At 35.8% G+C, this 17,010-nt stretch overlaps 1 protein-coding gene across 4 annotated transcripts in view; it reads right to left on the bottom strand.

Moving 5' to 3' along the window:
- The window catches only part of LOC120070734 (multisubstrate pseudouridine synthase 7), a 42,488-nt gene extending 29,361 nt beyond the window's left edge, over positions 1 to 13,127 (bottom strand). For all 4 annotated transcript variants that reach the window (XM_039022605.1, XM_039022603.1, XM_039022602.1 and 1 more), the window contains exons 1-6: positions 12,896 to 13,127; positions 12,200 to 12,278; positions 11,896 to 12,093; positions 11,358 to 11,569; positions 10,614 to 10,686; positions 9,710 to 9,766 (exon numbers count right to left, since the gene is read on the bottom strand). In XM_039022605.1, the coding sequence (XP_038878533.1) occupies positions 9,710 to 9,766; positions 10,614 to 10,686; positions 11,358 to 11,569; positions 11,896 to 12,093; positions 12,200 to 12,278; positions 12,896 to 13,092 (816 nt within the window). In that variant the 5' untranslated portion in view covers positions 13,093 to 13,127. The remainder of the gene's footprint in view (positions 1 to 9,709; positions 9,767 to 10,613; positions 10,687 to 11,357; positions 11,570 to 11,895; positions 12,094 to 12,199; positions 12,279 to 12,895) is intronic.
- Positions 13,128 to 17,010: the final 3,883 nt, after the last annotated feature.

Below are 17,010 nucleotides of genomic sequence, written 5' to 3' on the forward strand. Positions count from 1 at the left end.
TGGGCCACATTAAAAAAAAAAAAATCTTCAAAACCATAATCCAGAGCTGATTTTAATACAAGAAACAAAAAGGGAGGAGTTTGATCTTGTGTTTATCAAGTCTTTGTGGAGCTCAAAGGAAAGTCTTTTGTGGTTTTCTTTCCCATATTTTCACCTCTTGTTCATAAAAAAAAAGTGCTATAACTCCGGAAATTGCACATTCAATCCAAGGATGCATTACATTAACTAAGATATTCCTTAAAATAATGATTTTATACACTTCATGGTGTTCTTTATCCAATGCTTTTGTTAATTATTCCATTCAAGATATTTGCTTGATCTGGAACGCTTAGGTTTAATATTTACTTCATGTGTGTTTTCTTGGTTAAAGTATCTTGTATTTTTTAGCATTAGACTCTTTTCACAATTTCAATGAAAAATTTTGTTTCCTTTTAAAAAAAAAAGTATATTCGATCAGTGATTAAAAGTGAATTATAGGGCTTTACTTAATGGAAGAACGTAATTCAATTTAGAAAAGTTAGATTGGCTTCGGTTGGGTGATGAGAATACAAGTTTTTCTCATTGATTTTTGGTGGCCAAAAAGAGAGAGAATTTGATTACTTAGTTATTAACAGATCAAGGGGTCTTCATTTTTTCTTTCCGAGATATTGAGCATGACATCTTGGGTTTCTTCTCATCACTATATCAGAAATGTTTGGGATTTGAATCCATACCAGTTAACTTAATTGGCCACATGTTTCTTCAGCTCAAAACTTACTACTTACAGCCCGTTTGCCACTGTTGAAATTTGACAAATAATGAAGTCCCTTGGTAAGAACAAAGTGCTGGGTCCTGATGGTTTTACTCTGAAATTCTCTCTCAAATTTTGGGAGTTATTTCATGCAGATTTTCAAAAGATTTTTGAGGATTTCTTTGAAGATGGACGATTAAATGCTTGTACGAAAGAAATTTTCATTTGCTTGATCCCAAAGAGAGAGACTGTTGTTTTTGTCAAAGGTTATCAGCCTATAAGTCTTACCACTTCAGTTTACAAGGTAGCAAAGGTACTTGCTGAAAATTTAAAGAAAACTCATGTCAACCATCATTTCAACTTCTCGACGTGCTTTCTTTGCTGGTAGTCAGATTTTAGATCCTATTCCTGTTGCAAATGTAGTGGAGGAGTATCATTCAAAGAAGAAAAAAGGTAGGATTCTCAAACTTGATCCGGAGAAAGCTTTTGATAGAATTGATATGGATTTCCTTGAAAGGAAAAAAGGAAACGAATGTAAAAATTCTTCCTCATCGAAACTGCAAACTGCTTGACGAAAAATCGGAAACGAATGTAAAATCTCACCAAACGCTCATTGTATGTTTTCCATTTTTAACATACTGTTGAAATATGTTAAATTAGCTCTAAGGGCAATTTTGTCTTTTTACTATATTTGCTAAATTAGGGTTTCACATTATTCTATTTATATCTAAGGTTGGGTCTATTGTAAAATAACGAAGAATAATAAGTTCTTTTCTATCGTGGTTTTTCTTCCCTGAATTAGGGTTTTCCACGTAAACTCCTTGTGTTATCTCTTTCCCTATTTCAATATGGTATCAGAGCAAGGTGATGAAACCCTAGCCCCGGTAGAAGAAACTCAGTCGTCAAACTTAGTAGGTGAAGGTACACTGAATAATGAGACTATGATTCAAGCAGCAGTTGACCGATATCTTCGAACTATCATCCCAGGTGGTGGAATTGCTCCAGCTGGCTCGCCGATTAGCCTCCAGCCTCAGCCCCAGTTCCAGATAAACACCATCGATCAGAATCCTCCAGCCGAACAGCCGGCGCACGCAATCGGTCTACAGCCGGTAGGCATCTCGGCGTCGCACAGAATCGCGTCTTCACCAGACGATTATGGGTATGTTTCAGTTGCCGGGTCGAGTCAGATCGGCGCGATCTCTTCCCATGGGCGTGTTCCAGGTGCCGGGTCGGGTCAAGATCGGCGCGACTTCTTCCGCTGCACAGCAGATTGGCGCGACTTCTTTCGCTGCACAGCAGATCGGCGCGACTTCTTTCGCTACACAGCAGATCGCCGAACCGTTCATCCGTTACCCACCATCACAGCAGTCTGGGAGCAGCGCCGGTCACGGGTTGCCGAACTCTGCTGCTGGTGGACTTCCGGCAGTAGCGTCGTCACAGCATCATGGTGGACAGTTTGTTCCTCAAGTATATCCGGTTCAGCCCCAGTTTCAAATCGGTGAATCAATTGAAGATAATCCCATGGCATTTAGACAGAAAAGTTCCAGATCTGAATCTCATGGGGAACTCCAACAACAATTTGCGAGTCTTCAGCAACAGATGGTCGCCCTGGGAGCCCGATTGAATGGCCATGATTCTTCCCCGATGTATTCAGAAAATCCGGTATCAATGTTTTAATCCAACTCTAACTCCTTACTGGAACACATTGGAATTCTGCAGGAATCGCATCACCGGGCAGATGGACACGCTTGAGTGGCAAAACCTATACTTTCTCTTTTGGGTCTCAAAACCGATTAAAAATGATTCTGGAGGAGAGACGCTCATAGGCAGATTTTTGGATATTTAAACTGGAGAGAATCACCACTGGACCCGATAATCCTGGTCGATCGCCCCGAAGGAGCGTGTCTTATTTGAAAGGCTGAGTGCATTCCTTTGCTTCCGCCACATGTTAATTGAGTAGTATGGAACCACACATCGGTGAAAACCCTTACCTCTATCAGCAGTGCCTGCGGATATTTGGATGCCAGTCCGACAGTTACTATTCGAGGCCGTCAGAAAAAAAAGAGCGGGAAGAGGAAGGAACAAAAAAAAGAACGAAAGTGCTACTGGCAACTGACGATCGCCGTAGAGTCTGCCATAACGAATATATACACTGAACAAAAAAAAGAAAGAACGAAGAAAACGATACGTGCTTCCCACTCCACCACTTCAAGGCAGAGGTGATACAGTGTCCCGGTCCGGCACAGAAAAGAAACTGAGAAAACAAAAAAAAACAAGAAAAAAAAGGAGAGAAAAGAAAAATGAAAAAAAAAGCAGCCGATGACTAAAAAAAAAAAAAAACCAACGAAAAAACGAAGAAAAAGAAAAAGAAGCAACAAAAAAAAAGAAAACGTAGAATCAAGACGAAAAAAAGAAAATTTGGGAGAAGAGGAAAGGAAAAAAAGGCGAAAAAAAAAAAAAAGGAAGAAAAAAACACAAAAAAAAAGGCAAAGGAAGAAATGCGACAAAGAGACAGAAAGAAACAAGAAAAAAAAAAAGAAAAAAGAATGCGGAAAAAAAGAAAAATAAATGAAGAGAAAGAAAAAAAAGAAAAAAAAAAAATGGGGGAAAAAAAATGTAGAGGAAATGAAAAAAAAACGGGTTGATAAAAGGAGGGCAAAAAGAATGGGAAAAAAATAAAAGAAAAAAGAACAGGAGAACAAGAAAAAAAAATGAAAAAAAAAACGCACGAAAGAGTTGCAATAACGAAACAAACAAGGAAAAAAATGGAAAAGAGAGAAAAAAAAAAAAAAAAAGAAAGGAAATGAACGACGAAGAAAAAAAGGAAAAAAAGCAAAGAGAAATGAGCCAAGAAAAATAAGCAGGGGAAAAAAAAAGAAAACAACGGGAGGTGAAGAAAAAACAGAGAAGAAAAAAGGAAAAGAGAAAGAAAAGAGAATGACGAAAAAAAGAAAAAAGGGTAAGAAAAAAAGAAAAGAAAAGGAGACGAAATACATCGAAAAACAGAAGAGCGAAAAAAATCAGAGAGAGAGAAAGAAATTGGAGAAACAAGAATACCAGAAAAGAGAAAAAAAAGAAAAAAAAGAAAAAAAAACAAACAAAAGAAAAAAAAAAAGGAAGACTGAAAAAAAAGCGAAGGATGGAAGGAAACAAGAGATCGGGACAGGGTGACGAAAAAAAACAAAAAAAAAAAAAAAAATCCAAGAATCACAGCGGCAGACCAAAGAAAAAAAACAAATAGAACGAAGGGAAGAAAATGATGTAAGCAGAAAAACAAAAGTCGAAAAAAAAAAAAAAAAAAAAAAGGTGAAAAAAAAAGAGATGATCTGAAGGAAAAAAAGAGGAAAAAAAAGAAAAACACGAAAGAGAGCGAAAGGAGTGAACATGAAAAAAAAAAAAAAAAAGGAAAGAAAAGAAGAGGAAAGAAAAAGAAAAAATGATAGAAAAAAAAAAAGAAAGGGAAAATAAGAAGAAAAAAGAAGAAGAAAAAGAGAATGAAGAAAAGTTTCGAGATTGAATGGAAAACAGCAGAAAAAAAAAAAAAGAGAAAAGAAAACTAAAAAAAAAAAAAGTTAACGAGACAAAAAGAAGAAAAAAAAAAAAGCCAGAGAAAGAAAAAAAAAAACAAAAACAAAAGAAAAAATGGAAAAAAAAAAGGACGAAAAGGAAGAAACATAAAAAAAAAGGAAAAAAAGGCGAAAAAAATAAGTCGAGACGAAGAGGGAAGAGAGAAGAGAAAAAAAAATAAGAGGAGAGAAGTCGAGGAAGAAGAAAAAAAGATATAGAAAAAAAGGATAGAAAAAAGAAGAATAAAAACGGAAAAAGAACAAAGCGAAAAAAAACGAAGGAATAGGGGGAGACACGGGAAAGAAGGTGAAAAAGAAAAAGAAGAAAAAGGAAAACGAAAAAGAGAAAAAAGAAAAAACGGGAAAAAGGGAAAGGCGACAAGAAAAAAAAAATGGAAAAGGACAAGAAAAAACGCAGGCAGATTGGGAAAGAAGAAAAAGAAAAAAAAAAAAAGGGAAAAAAAAAGAGAAGAAAACAAGAAAAATGAAAAAAAAAAAAAACGCATCCCGCCTGTATACTCTACGTAAACAGGTTCACAAATGCAAACAGGGAGCATGAGTGTAACATCATACTTCAGCAAGTTGTCGTTGTTATGGCAAGAAATGGATCTATGTCGGGAGATCATCTGGACCTATCCACAAGATGGAATTCAGTACTCCAAGATAGAAGAGGTTGAGCGTGTGTATTGATCTTGCCGGGCTACACCCCAAATTTGATACATTTCGGAGTAGAATACTAGGCAGAAACCAATTCCGTCTCTCATGGAGGTATGTTCAGAAAGTTAGATTGGAAGAAGATAGATCAAGTGCAATGAATGGGCCAAGTGTTATCACTAAGAGTCAGCTGCCTTCAGGGTAAAGTCCGCTTGGAACTGATGGTGACAAGCAAGAATAGTAAAACACCCCCAGTTTGTGAGCATTGTAAAAAACAGTGGCATACGAAGGATCATGCTGGAAATTGCATGTCGCCCTCCAAATGGTAAACGTCGCCCTCCGAATGAGCAAGTCGAGATCTGGGCGTGCTCTAGTGAGTGAATCAGTTGAGGGGACTGCACAACCTCAAAACACAATTCCAGTGACTAATCCTGGGGATTCAGGTACCGTAGGAATCGGAACAGTTGCTCAATCAGGTAATCCTCAATCCTTGAGTTTCCTTGCTGAGGGGAATGAGTTATGGATTTAGATTCAGGAGCAACCGATCACTTGACTGGCTCATCCGCCCGATTTCTCTCATACTATCCAAGTGCTGGAAATGAGAGGATTCGAATGCGGATGGTCCTTCGCTCCTGTTGCTGGAAAAAGGCAGACTATCACCATTTCATGGATTAACCCTGCAAAATGTCTTACATGTGCCCAAAATCTCTAACAATTTATTATCAATAAGCAAAATAACAAAAGATTTGAACTGTAGAGTTGTCTTCTCACCAGATACTGCTTTGTTTCAAGACTTGAGCTCGGGAGGACGATTGGCACGCCCGATATGAAGAGGCTATATTCCCTTCTACGGATGCTTCCTCCGAAGCTTGTTTAGGACTAGCCTGTTATCTTCTTTTGCTATATCTGAAACAGATTATTTATTGTGGCATTTTCGTCTTGGACATCCTAGTTTTCAATATATGCGATATTGTTTCCTCATTATTCCATAATGTGAATGTCTCTTTATTATCTTGTGATGTCTGTATACGTGCTAAACAACATCGCGTGTCATTTGTTTCTCAGCCTATAAGCCTAACCCAGCCTTTCCACCTGGTTCACAGTGAGTCTGGGGTCCCTCGAACATCAATACCCTGTCTGGTAAACGGTGGTTTGTAACTTTCATTGATGATCATAACCCGACTTACATGGGTATATCTTCTTGCTGATAATCCGAGTTTTATCTACCTTCAAACAGTTCTATACCACTGTATAACACAGTTTAACACAAAGATTGTCATTCCTCCGAAGTGACAATGGTCGTGAGTTGTCAACGCACACCTTCCAGAATTCCTAGTGTCAAAAGGGATCATACATCAAAACACGTGTGCATATACTCCACAACAAAATGGGGTAGCTGAACGGAAAAATCGCCATCTTATTGAAGTGGCTCGTTCCCTTGATAATTCCAGCATCTCTTCCTCGTACCTGTGGGGAGATGCGATCTACCGCAGCTCATCTATAATAGAATGCCTTCCCGAGTCCTAAAGTTCAAACCCCTCTTGAGTGCTCAAAGAGTCCTATCCGTCAACTCGTTATTCCTGAGGTTCTCTTCGTGTTTGGGTGTACAGCCTTTGTCCATACTCATGGTCCACATCGGACTAAGTTTGCTCCACGACTAAAACATGTGGTGTTGTCGGGTATCCACTTCATCAGCGAGGCTATAAATGCTTCCATCCCTCTTCCAGAAAATATTTTGTTACTATGGATGTCACGTCCTTGAAGACAAACCGTTCTTTCCCGTTAGTCATCTTCAGGGGGAGACCACGAATGAAGAGACTAACATTCCACGTATTCCATACCCATTAGCCTCAACCTTGAGCCTAGTCCGGAACTCCTGAATCTGAGTTTAGTCCCAATATTCCTGGACCTAGTCTAACCTATCTTGAACCTAATTCGGCTCCTGTTGTTCCTGGTGTCGGTTCTCCTACTAAACAAGTGCCCTGGATACACGTATTATAGGAGGAATCTCAGAAAGGAAATTCAGGAAACCTCTGATGTTTCCATCGGAAGTGTCCAATGCGTCAGAACCAGCACAAGTTCAAAATCCCGTTGTCTCAAAGGAGAGTCTTGAAGAAAGTCTGGAACATAGAAAGTGACGAAATGAGCTCAGAGAAGGTTGAAAATGTCCAGGAAGGGATGAGATGCTTAATAAATCCTCAAGAGGATGCAGAATTGTCTCAAAAGTCCGATACTGAAGAGAGACAGACGAAAACTGACAACTATGATAACACCCTAGAATATGCCAATTGCTCTAAGAAAGGGAACCAGGTCATGTACAAAATATCCTTTGCATAGTTTTTTTGACCTATAATAACTTATCTCCTGGTTTAAGGCTTTTACTACTCAGCTAGATGCTCTAACTAATCCTCACCAGTGTAACATGCGGCCATGGAAGTTCCCGAATGGAAAGCAGCAGTAATGAGAGAAATGAGAGCTCTTGAGGCAAATAAGACTTGGGAGTTGGTAGCTCTCCCTAGAGGCCACAAAACAATTGGTTGCAAAATGGTGTTTCACAAGTGAAGTATAAAGTCTGACGGAACACTTGAGAGATATAAGCCAGGTTAGTGCTAAAGGATTCACTCAGACGTATGGAATTGATTATTCAGAAACTTTTCTCCAGTAGCTAAGTTAAACACGATTCGTGTTCTTCTTGTCTGTCGTTGTGAATAAAGATTGGCCCCCTACATCAACTAGAGTGTAAAGAACGCATTCCTAAATGGTGAGTTGGGAAGAGGAAGTTTTATGATTCCACCTCCAGGTTTTGAAGCTAAGTTTGGAAATCATGTTTGCAAACTCAGAAAGTTCTTATATGGGTTGAAGCAGTCTCTCTAAGGGCATGGTTTGATAGATTCACCGTGTTGTTAGTCCCAAGGGTTGTTCAGGGACATTCTGATCATACCGTTGTACCAAAAAATCACCCTTAGGAAAGATTGCTATGTTGTAGTGTATGTTGATGACATCAATCCTATCAGGGGATGAACAGCAGAAATTTACTAAGCTAAAACAAAGGATGGCGAGTGAATTTGAAATTAAGGATCTTGGCAGTTTTGAGGTATTTTCTTAGGGATGGAAGTGGCAAGATCGAAAGCAGGAATATCTGTTTCTCAGCGGAAGTACACTATGGACTTGTTAAAGGAACAGGAATGACCGGATGCAAACCTATTGACACCCCTATTGAGGTCAATAGCAAACTGAAAAATGTTTTGGAAGAGTCCCTGTGAAATAAGAGAGGTATCAACGTCTAGTAGGAAACACTGATTTACTTGTCTCATACTAGACCCGACATCTCCTATGCTGTAAGTGTAGTAAGTCAGTTCATGCAGAATTCCATATGAGGAGCACATGGAAGCTGTGACTCGAATTTTGAGATATTTAAAGTCCACTCCTGGGAAGGGCTTGGTATATCGAAACTGACACACGAAGCAATCGAGGCAATATACTGACTCAGATTGGGCCGGATCTGTGACTGATAGAAGGTCAACCTCAGGGTACTGTACCTTTGTATGGGGAAACTTGGTAACTTGGCGGAGTAAAAACAGGGTGTAGTGGCCAGAAAGTAGTGCTGAGGCAGAGTACAGAGCTATGAATCTGGGAGTGTGAAGAAATCTGGTTGCAGAAAGTTTTATCTGATCTTCACGAGAGTAGTCCTGGCCTATGAACTGTATTGTGATAATAAGGCTGCCATCAGTATTGCAAACAATCCGTACAACATGATAGAACCAAACACGTTGAAATTGATAGGCACTTTATTAAAGAAAAGTTAGACCGCGGATCTATTTGTATTCCTATGTACCTTCAGTCCAGCAGATCGCCGATGTCTTTACGAAAGGGTTATCAGACAGACGTTTGAAGCTTGTATTAGCGAGTTGGGCCTTGCTGATATCTATGCCCCAACTTGAGGGGGAGTGTTGAAATATGTTAAATTAGCCCTAAGGGCAATTTTGTCTTTTTACTATATTTGCTAAATTAGGGTTTCACATTATTCTATTTAATCTAGGGTTGGGCTATTTGTAAAATAACGAAGAATAATAAGTTCTTTTCTATCGTGGTTTTTCTTCCCTGAATTAGGGTTTTCCACGTAAACTCCTTGTGTTATCTCTTTCCCTATTTCAATACATACAATGAGTGTTTGGTGAAGTGTTCAAAGACAATGTCATTCAGCTTTTTTTTTGTCCATATTTGAAGCCTAATTCTCAGTTGCTATGGTCAACTGTAGCTAAAGCCATTGTCCTCGAAATATGGTTTGAGACAAAATCAAAGAGCTTTTCAAGATAAATCAGTTGCATGGGTTGATATTTCGATGTCACTCGAATTAATGTCTCCTCTTGGTGTTCTCTCTCTAAGTTCTTTGCAGAATTTTCCATCCAAGATTTAAGCTTAAATTGGAATGTCTCTTTACAGCTTAGTTTTTTTGTTTTATGTATTTGTTTTTTCTGGTTTGTTTCATTGTATTTTGAGCATTAGTCTAAAAAAAAAAAACCAAGTCCATGGAAAATCTAGAAAACTAGCTTCAAAATTTTCCTAGGAACTTCAAGAATTTTCTTATTTCTCTCCAACCAAACTAACAAAAGACACGCCAATCAATTCTTCCAAACGATCTCGTAGAAACTCGAATAAAATGTAGGAAGGGTATACAACTGAGGGTAGGGGTAGGTGGTTCATAAAGCAAACACAATACAGAAGCAAGCAAGAAAAATGGTAAGAAACAATTAATTACCCTTTGAGTTGAGATGGAGCGCTTATCCTTGGTGCCAGCAAAACCAAAAGACCTCGTCTGTCCAAGAAAACTAGTGTGAGGAAGAACAATAATTACTATAACCAAGGCTAGCATAAAATATATCTCTGAACTCAAAATGAAGAACATGTTCAACCATTTCTCCCCATTGAAAACAAAAGACAAACCAGACAAACCAACACATTCCACTCTGCTTTATTTATTTTTTGATAAGTGGCATATCTAAAAGGGTGGTGATTTAGCCATAATTCAAGTTTATTCCTAGTACAATGATGGGTGAATTTAACATCAGAGAAATCCTAACTAAGGAAATAAATTATAAAAGGAAAGAATATAAAAGGAGATAGATGACTAATATCATAATCTAAATGCATCTATACTATAAACAAACCTACATTTTCAACCTTTTTTATGTTATTTTATGATTAATGTGTCCAAATAATGAAAGAATGAGAAAGACACATATTTCTAACCTAATTCGGCTTAATGTACTTAAATTGGAGTAAAAGGTCCAAGTTTAGGAAATATTTTTGTAGTTGTGTTTTTATGCAGATATCTCTAAGAAGCCCAGTTGCGGCTGCAACTTCTGCAAAGCATTTTCAATATGCGGCCACAACTTTACATTTGACCAGAATAACAAGATTTCAGCAAGTCAAGACAAATTGACAACTATCCCTAGTTTGAACAAGGGACAAGGGCTAGTCAAGAGCTGGTATAAATGAACAAAATTACACAGGATTAAGTGGCCACACCAAAAGGATTAAGGAGCTCACAAACAGATTATCCAGTTTGTCGATAGAAAAAGAAAAAAATCAAAAGTCCCTTGTAGTGAATCAGCCAAACAACTATAGACAGAGAAATAACCCAAGACTAAGAGTAAGCGAACCTGGATGCCAAGCATCTTTCCTATAAGTCCTAATGCCTCTTGCGTGTCCTTGTTCTCCTTGTAAAGATGAAACCTAAAATATTTTTAAGTGACATCTTAAAGTTGATCAAGAATCCAACATCCAGATATATAGAATCATCAATTGGGAAATTTGTTAGACTATGTGCATGATTACATGGAATAAAAAGAAAGACACCAGTTCTAGAAAACAAAATAGTCTGGACAATCCATGACACTTGATGATTTTTTTTAAAAAAAAAAAAAAACCCTCCTTTTTGGATTGACGCAATGTGACAGTGCAACCTTTATTTTAGGGGGATGGGAAATGATATAAAAATATTTCAATGAACAGATAAAATATACAAAAATGAAAACCAAAAAAAGAAAAACAGAGAAATGTTCACTAAAGCTAGAGGATTACAGAAAGAACTTCCCTTAGCAAAAAGATAACTTAACCTCTTGTTAGAAAAAGCCATCAAGCATTTACATCAAGGATCAAGATAAAGCAAGAGCACAAAGTAGCTGTTTTGCTGGTAACAAAATCTTCATCATGAAGAATACAAATTTTTGAAAGTCAGTTCATATTTAGTACCTCTATTTCAATTCAGATCTAGAAGTTAAGACCCAAGCAGAAATATAAATATTTTCGTATATAAAGGGAAGGCAAAATGATGAATAAGAAGGCAAGAAGCATTAGGCATCCACAAAACAAGCAGAACTACTAAAAGGTAGAAAATCCTTTACCTGAGAAACTTGCCAACATGTTCAGGCCAGTTGTCTGAACCTCTACTATCAAAAGGTTTATCACCCCTTTCTTTTCGCTTCTTAGAAAACCGACCTCGATTATTTTGCACCCCTGAATCCACCCTCACGCGGACACATTTTGATGAAGAATCTGGTCCATCAATAGTATCGGTCACAAGGAACTTAAATTTCTTAAAGAAATTGTGGACAGCCTGAAAACCTCAAATTTAAAGAGTAAATAATATGGTGATAGAAAGTAAACAACGATATATCTTTATTTGTTCGTTCAATTTGTTTGAATGATGAGAGAAGCTACACTTTGAGCAAAAGTAAAACTAGAATTAAAAATGTATACAGATATCTATTCGACAATGGTCAGTTTTTGCCAAAAACTAAAGGAATAATATACAGATCAGCTGAAAGAAGAAGAAAGAAGATGGTCTGCACTGGTTGTGGTTGTTACTTGGAATAAAAAATTTCAAGACAAACTAAAAAATAAATGTGCAAAGACATTAACAAACAAGGTTTTAGAGCTAACCGTTCGATGAGTTTTGTCTGTATCTGGGGAGAATACAATGGGTGAAATGCCGTCATCCACACCAGAATTGATTTGCTTGAGAAAAGCTTTCAAAATCTCAGCATCAGAATCACCAGCAAGAGATCTGAACGATTCAATTTCAGAAGCATAACTCTCGCTTGTACTGTGAACTATCGTTGGTCTGCTTTCCGAAAAAATCTGAATGCCTCAAAAGAATTGAAATTACCATACATGTTTATGCAAAAGGGGAAAAGTCAACATCTAAGGCATGCAATAGAAACACTGATAAATTTAACTTCACCACCTCTGGAGGAGCATCCAAGGACGTCAAATGCACAACATTTCCATCAGTGTCAACTTCATTCACAATGAAGTCAGAATACCTGTATCAAAACCAAAGAAGGAAAAGTTTAAAATGATAGAGTTCTAAAAGCTTTAAAAAAAAATTGTCATACATGATACAACTGGATCGTTGAGTAAAAGTATTTTCAAAAATTTAAAATAAAGAAAATTTGTCCCTTCATTCAGGTCTTGTGAGGATATGGTTGAATGATATTATTTGCTATTAGCATTCCTACAGCAACCTAAAAGCTCATTGCTTTATTTCCCACTAAAAGAATACCAAGAGAACAAATAACAGATGCTAAAACTGCAAAAGTGGGAGAGGAGAAAAAACACTCCTCCGTACAGATAACAGCCACAAAAAAATCTCTGCCAACTAAAGCATAAGAACATTTCCATGATGCCAGTTATCTCGACTAATTCATAACAATAATTAGTTGCTGAAGTTACCCATTTGTTCTCATTCATTCTGATTATGTTATCAATTCAGAAAAAGAGTTCCAATTTTCCATAACTTAAATTTACTCTCAGCATTTCATTTCACATTCTAAAAAGTGACCCTTATCTTCAGTACAATCAAGCAGATAGTACGAAATTCGTTTGAGAAGTATAGCATCCATGAGAAATGAAGGGCACCATGTGGGTAATAAGCTGAGACCTTTGCTTAAGAATGCCGCGAAAGCCAGGGAGAGAAGAAATGTAACTGAGTATGCCAACATCTGATTCGCCAATGGATTTCGTCGACATGACTGTAATCGAAGATCTTTTGGTGCGTTGGGGAGTGGTTAAAGGGTTAGAGAGAAAGTAGGGTTTTAGGAGAGTGAAGTACGATGCCCCTGGACAGTGCCACCCCATTCAGGGTTTTTTTTTCCCTTTTTCTTTTATTTCTTTTTTTCCTTTTCCTCGGGAAAGTTCCCTTAAAATAGAATGGAAATACTATGTTTTATTTGCCTTTAATTTAGAGTTTTTTTTAAATAAAAAAAAAAAAAAAAAAAAAACTTAATATTATAAGATTCTATGTTGGATTGTTGGTGATTTTAAGAGAAAATGGTTCATTTTTTTTACTAATAAAGACAAGAAATGGCTAAATTTGCAGAGTGGGGAAGAGAATGAGGCCAAATGGTACTAAAAAGAGGCGATGCAGTACTCCACAACACTATATGGGAGTCCAAACCTAAGAATGAAATTCTGAGCAGCTCTGTGACGCTACTAATTGATGTTTGCAAATGAGGGCACGGCAGCACCAAAACTTTGCGCGGAGCTTGGGCAACTCTACCCAATGAATGCAGTGCCACTGTATTTTTTGAATTTTTTTTCCTATAAGACCTAAAGTTTTCAACCTTCTTTCAAATCTAATTTTGGAGATCCTAGAGAATGTTTTGATTGCAGAGAAGAGGTCATAAAGTGAAGAGAATGCATGGAGGTCGTTCATTGATTCTGAAGTGCAAACACTGCATGGCTAACATTATTCAACCATGGAAAATCACTTTGATAGTAGTTTTTTCCTTATTCTTCTTACTTCATCCTCTTTATTTGGTTGTTAAAGTATATGCAAGTATGTTATTGAGAACGATGAGTGGCTAGACTTATTGTTTCTAGGGTGTTGATGTGTTCATGGATTTGAGTATTGTTTATAACTTTTATGGATATTGTGGAATTGATTGCTTTTCAATGTTATTATACTTTCTTCTATATTCATTAATCATCAATGTATCGTAAACTGAGCATTCGATTTAATAGATTGTATGTTTAATTAGACGTATAAGATTAGATCATTGTTAATCTATAATGAAAATAGTTAAGTTAATATTGAAAATTGATTTTGACTATGCTTAACGTTGTACCTTTTCACTTGGTTTCAAGAGATTAGTGATCAATTAGGATTGCATGAGAAAAGATTGTTTTCAAAAGAAAGTAATCTTGATTATAGCTTTTAGATTTAAACATATCAATGACACAAGATTTCGTAGAACCTATACATGACTTAATGAATTGAACAATGATATCGGCACCCCAAATGCTTTTATCTTTGAGCTTCAAACTTTGTTTTTAGTATTTGTTAGTTTGCAATCATCACACATCATGTTTCTACTGCTTAACTAAAGGCAACATAATTTTAAAATAGTTAAATAAAGTGGACATTTGATCTCCCAAGGACAATACTTGGTCTCGAGGCCGTTTTACTATAATACAACTTGATGCATGCACTTATGCATATCAGACCCAACCCGTGGTTTCTTGAGTTCTAAATATACGCCACTTTGGCTAATCACCCAACACTCTCAAATCTCTTAGGTTAGGTGAGTAGCCTTTCCACAACTCGTATGAAGTATTATCTAGGTTTTTTTTAGGAACCCTGTTAAGAATAAAACAAACAAAAAGCACAACTTTTCTCCACATATTATCAAATAACCCATAACTCGATAACATGACATTCATAAGGTCCTTTAACATCTATTCTTAATTTCAACTATGTCATTTTATTGAGAAGAATATGACATAGCAACTTCATGAATAATGTCGTTTAACTGTAAAAAAGATCTTTTAAGAGATTTATAACTATAATTTTCACCTCTATCAAATCTTAACTATTTTATCTTTCTATCCAGTCAATTTTCTACTTCAACCTTGAATTCTACAATTATACTACATGCTTCGGTATTTGATTTTAGAAGGTAAATTTACATATATCTAGAGTAGTCATCAACAAAAGATATCTAATATTTTTTGCTACCTTAACTTGTGGTGTTTTTTAAATCAACTAAGTCTAAGTGAACTAAATCAAGTAGTTCCATTACTTCTCGTCGTGATTGATTTAAAAGTTTTTTTTTTCTTTTTTTTTTTTTTACAAATGTTGCTTCTACACAAATTGAACATATATTATTTTCATGTGATTTAGATGAAGGGATTGAATCCCAATGCGGAAGCACATGAGCACCTTGCGCCATTGAAATTCAATTTGGAAATTATGGAAAAAACAAAGAAGAAAGAATAAACATAATATAAACTTACAACATGCTTTTCAAGAAAGATTTTTAGGAAGAAGAACTAACTACCTTTGAAGACAGGTCTTTAATATTCTCCAAATCCTTGTTGTGATCACAATCTCAACAACTTCCTCTTTGAACTCAAACAAGACGTCACCATAGGTTCTTCCCCACTATTCTCCGGTAAAAATTGGGTTTGTGGAAACCTCTTTTTGGAACAATAAGGGAAGAGCAAAAAATGTTAGAGAAACTTTTTCTATAAATTGTGTGTTTTTGGGAGTTGATAGAGAATTTTTCTATTGATCTATTGAGAGAATAAAATTTCATACTTCAAAATAGAATACCTTATTCTATTTTAGTGAAAGAGTGGGGAAAACTTAATAAACCTCCATTTAACTCACTTTTAACTCCCCTTAACCATGGAGAGTTAAAATTTAATTAAAGTTAAATTAAATCATATTTAATTTAATTTAATTTAATAAATCTAATTATTCAATATCAATTAATTAAATATTATATATTTAATTGATATTACATTTGAATCATATTCAAATATATTTCTCTTTCATAACCTATAGATTAAATATGAATCTCATTCATATTAAATTTTAACTTGTAGTTTTAATATGAATCTCATTCATAAAATTTTATTCAAATATATTATTCTTTCATATTATATAGTTTACTTTGAATCTAATTCAAAATTAACTTTATAATATAATGTATCTACATATATTATATTATTGTGTAACATCTCAAACTTTTAAGTACTTTTTTTAATTTAGTTGTCTTAATTATTTTGGAGTTATGTTAAGTATTGAGGCTAAAATTAAATTATTGGGATCAAGATAACTCCATCTAAAATAAGTGTCAAGATTCAAATTTTGGATTTAATTCAATTGGTGGATTTATATTTAGGTTTGAAATATAACTGGATCGTTGTTTAAGAAAAGAAAAGGAATATATATATATATATATAACATATATATTTAGGGTTTTGAAATTTATTGAGGAAAAGGGAAAAGTTGTGTATTTACATATATATTGGGAATGAGGGTTTTGAGAAGGAATGAAATAATATATATGGGTTATTTAAGTCGCCTAGGGAAGTTGAAAGCATATTTGGAAGCAAGTCACTTGTCGGGTAAGTATTGGAGACTATTTGGGGTGAGTTTTTTATTTGGTCTAAGTTCTAAAGATCTAACTTAGTTTCAATTTGTGTCTAGGGGAGAACCAAGAATTTTAGTCAAAGATAAAAAGGAGTCTGATTTGCTTAAATTCGAGGTAAGTGATTTATTATTGGTTCACCTCGAACCTCAAGTTGATGTTAAGATTGTGAGTAGGACATGCTACTATTATGATGAAATGATTTGCTATGATGAACTGGTGAATGGATTATTGAGGGCGTTCTAGAGACCTATAGTTATGCTACTAAGTTGAAATATCATGTTTATGGTTTGATATAGAAATTTGGATGTTATATGTTACATGTTGGATTGATGGTGACTGTCAGCACTTCTATCGAGCTATGTACTTCTCTTTTATTTTATTTTTTTTGTGGACTTTGGAGCTCACTTCTTATGTTCATGTTTCAGCATCCCTACAGGACCACCATCTATGCTTATTATTTTGATTTCTCCGAGATCTCTATCTATGAAAACATGCCTTCGGGTTCGCCCCTTATGCCTATGATACGTGATGTACATTTGTGTCTCGATAGGAAGGTTAACAAGATCACCTAGTGGTCCCAACAGTGAGCCACTTACTGAGTATTTCTATACTCACC

Source organism: Benincasa hispida, chromosome 2 (genome assembly GCF_009727055.1).
Source record: "Benincasa hispida cultivar B227 chromosome 2, ASM972705v1, whole genome shotgun sequence".
Lineage (NCBI taxonomy): Eukaryota > Viridiplantae > Streptophyta > Magnoliopsida > Cucurbitales > Cucurbitaceae > Benincasa > Benincasa hispida.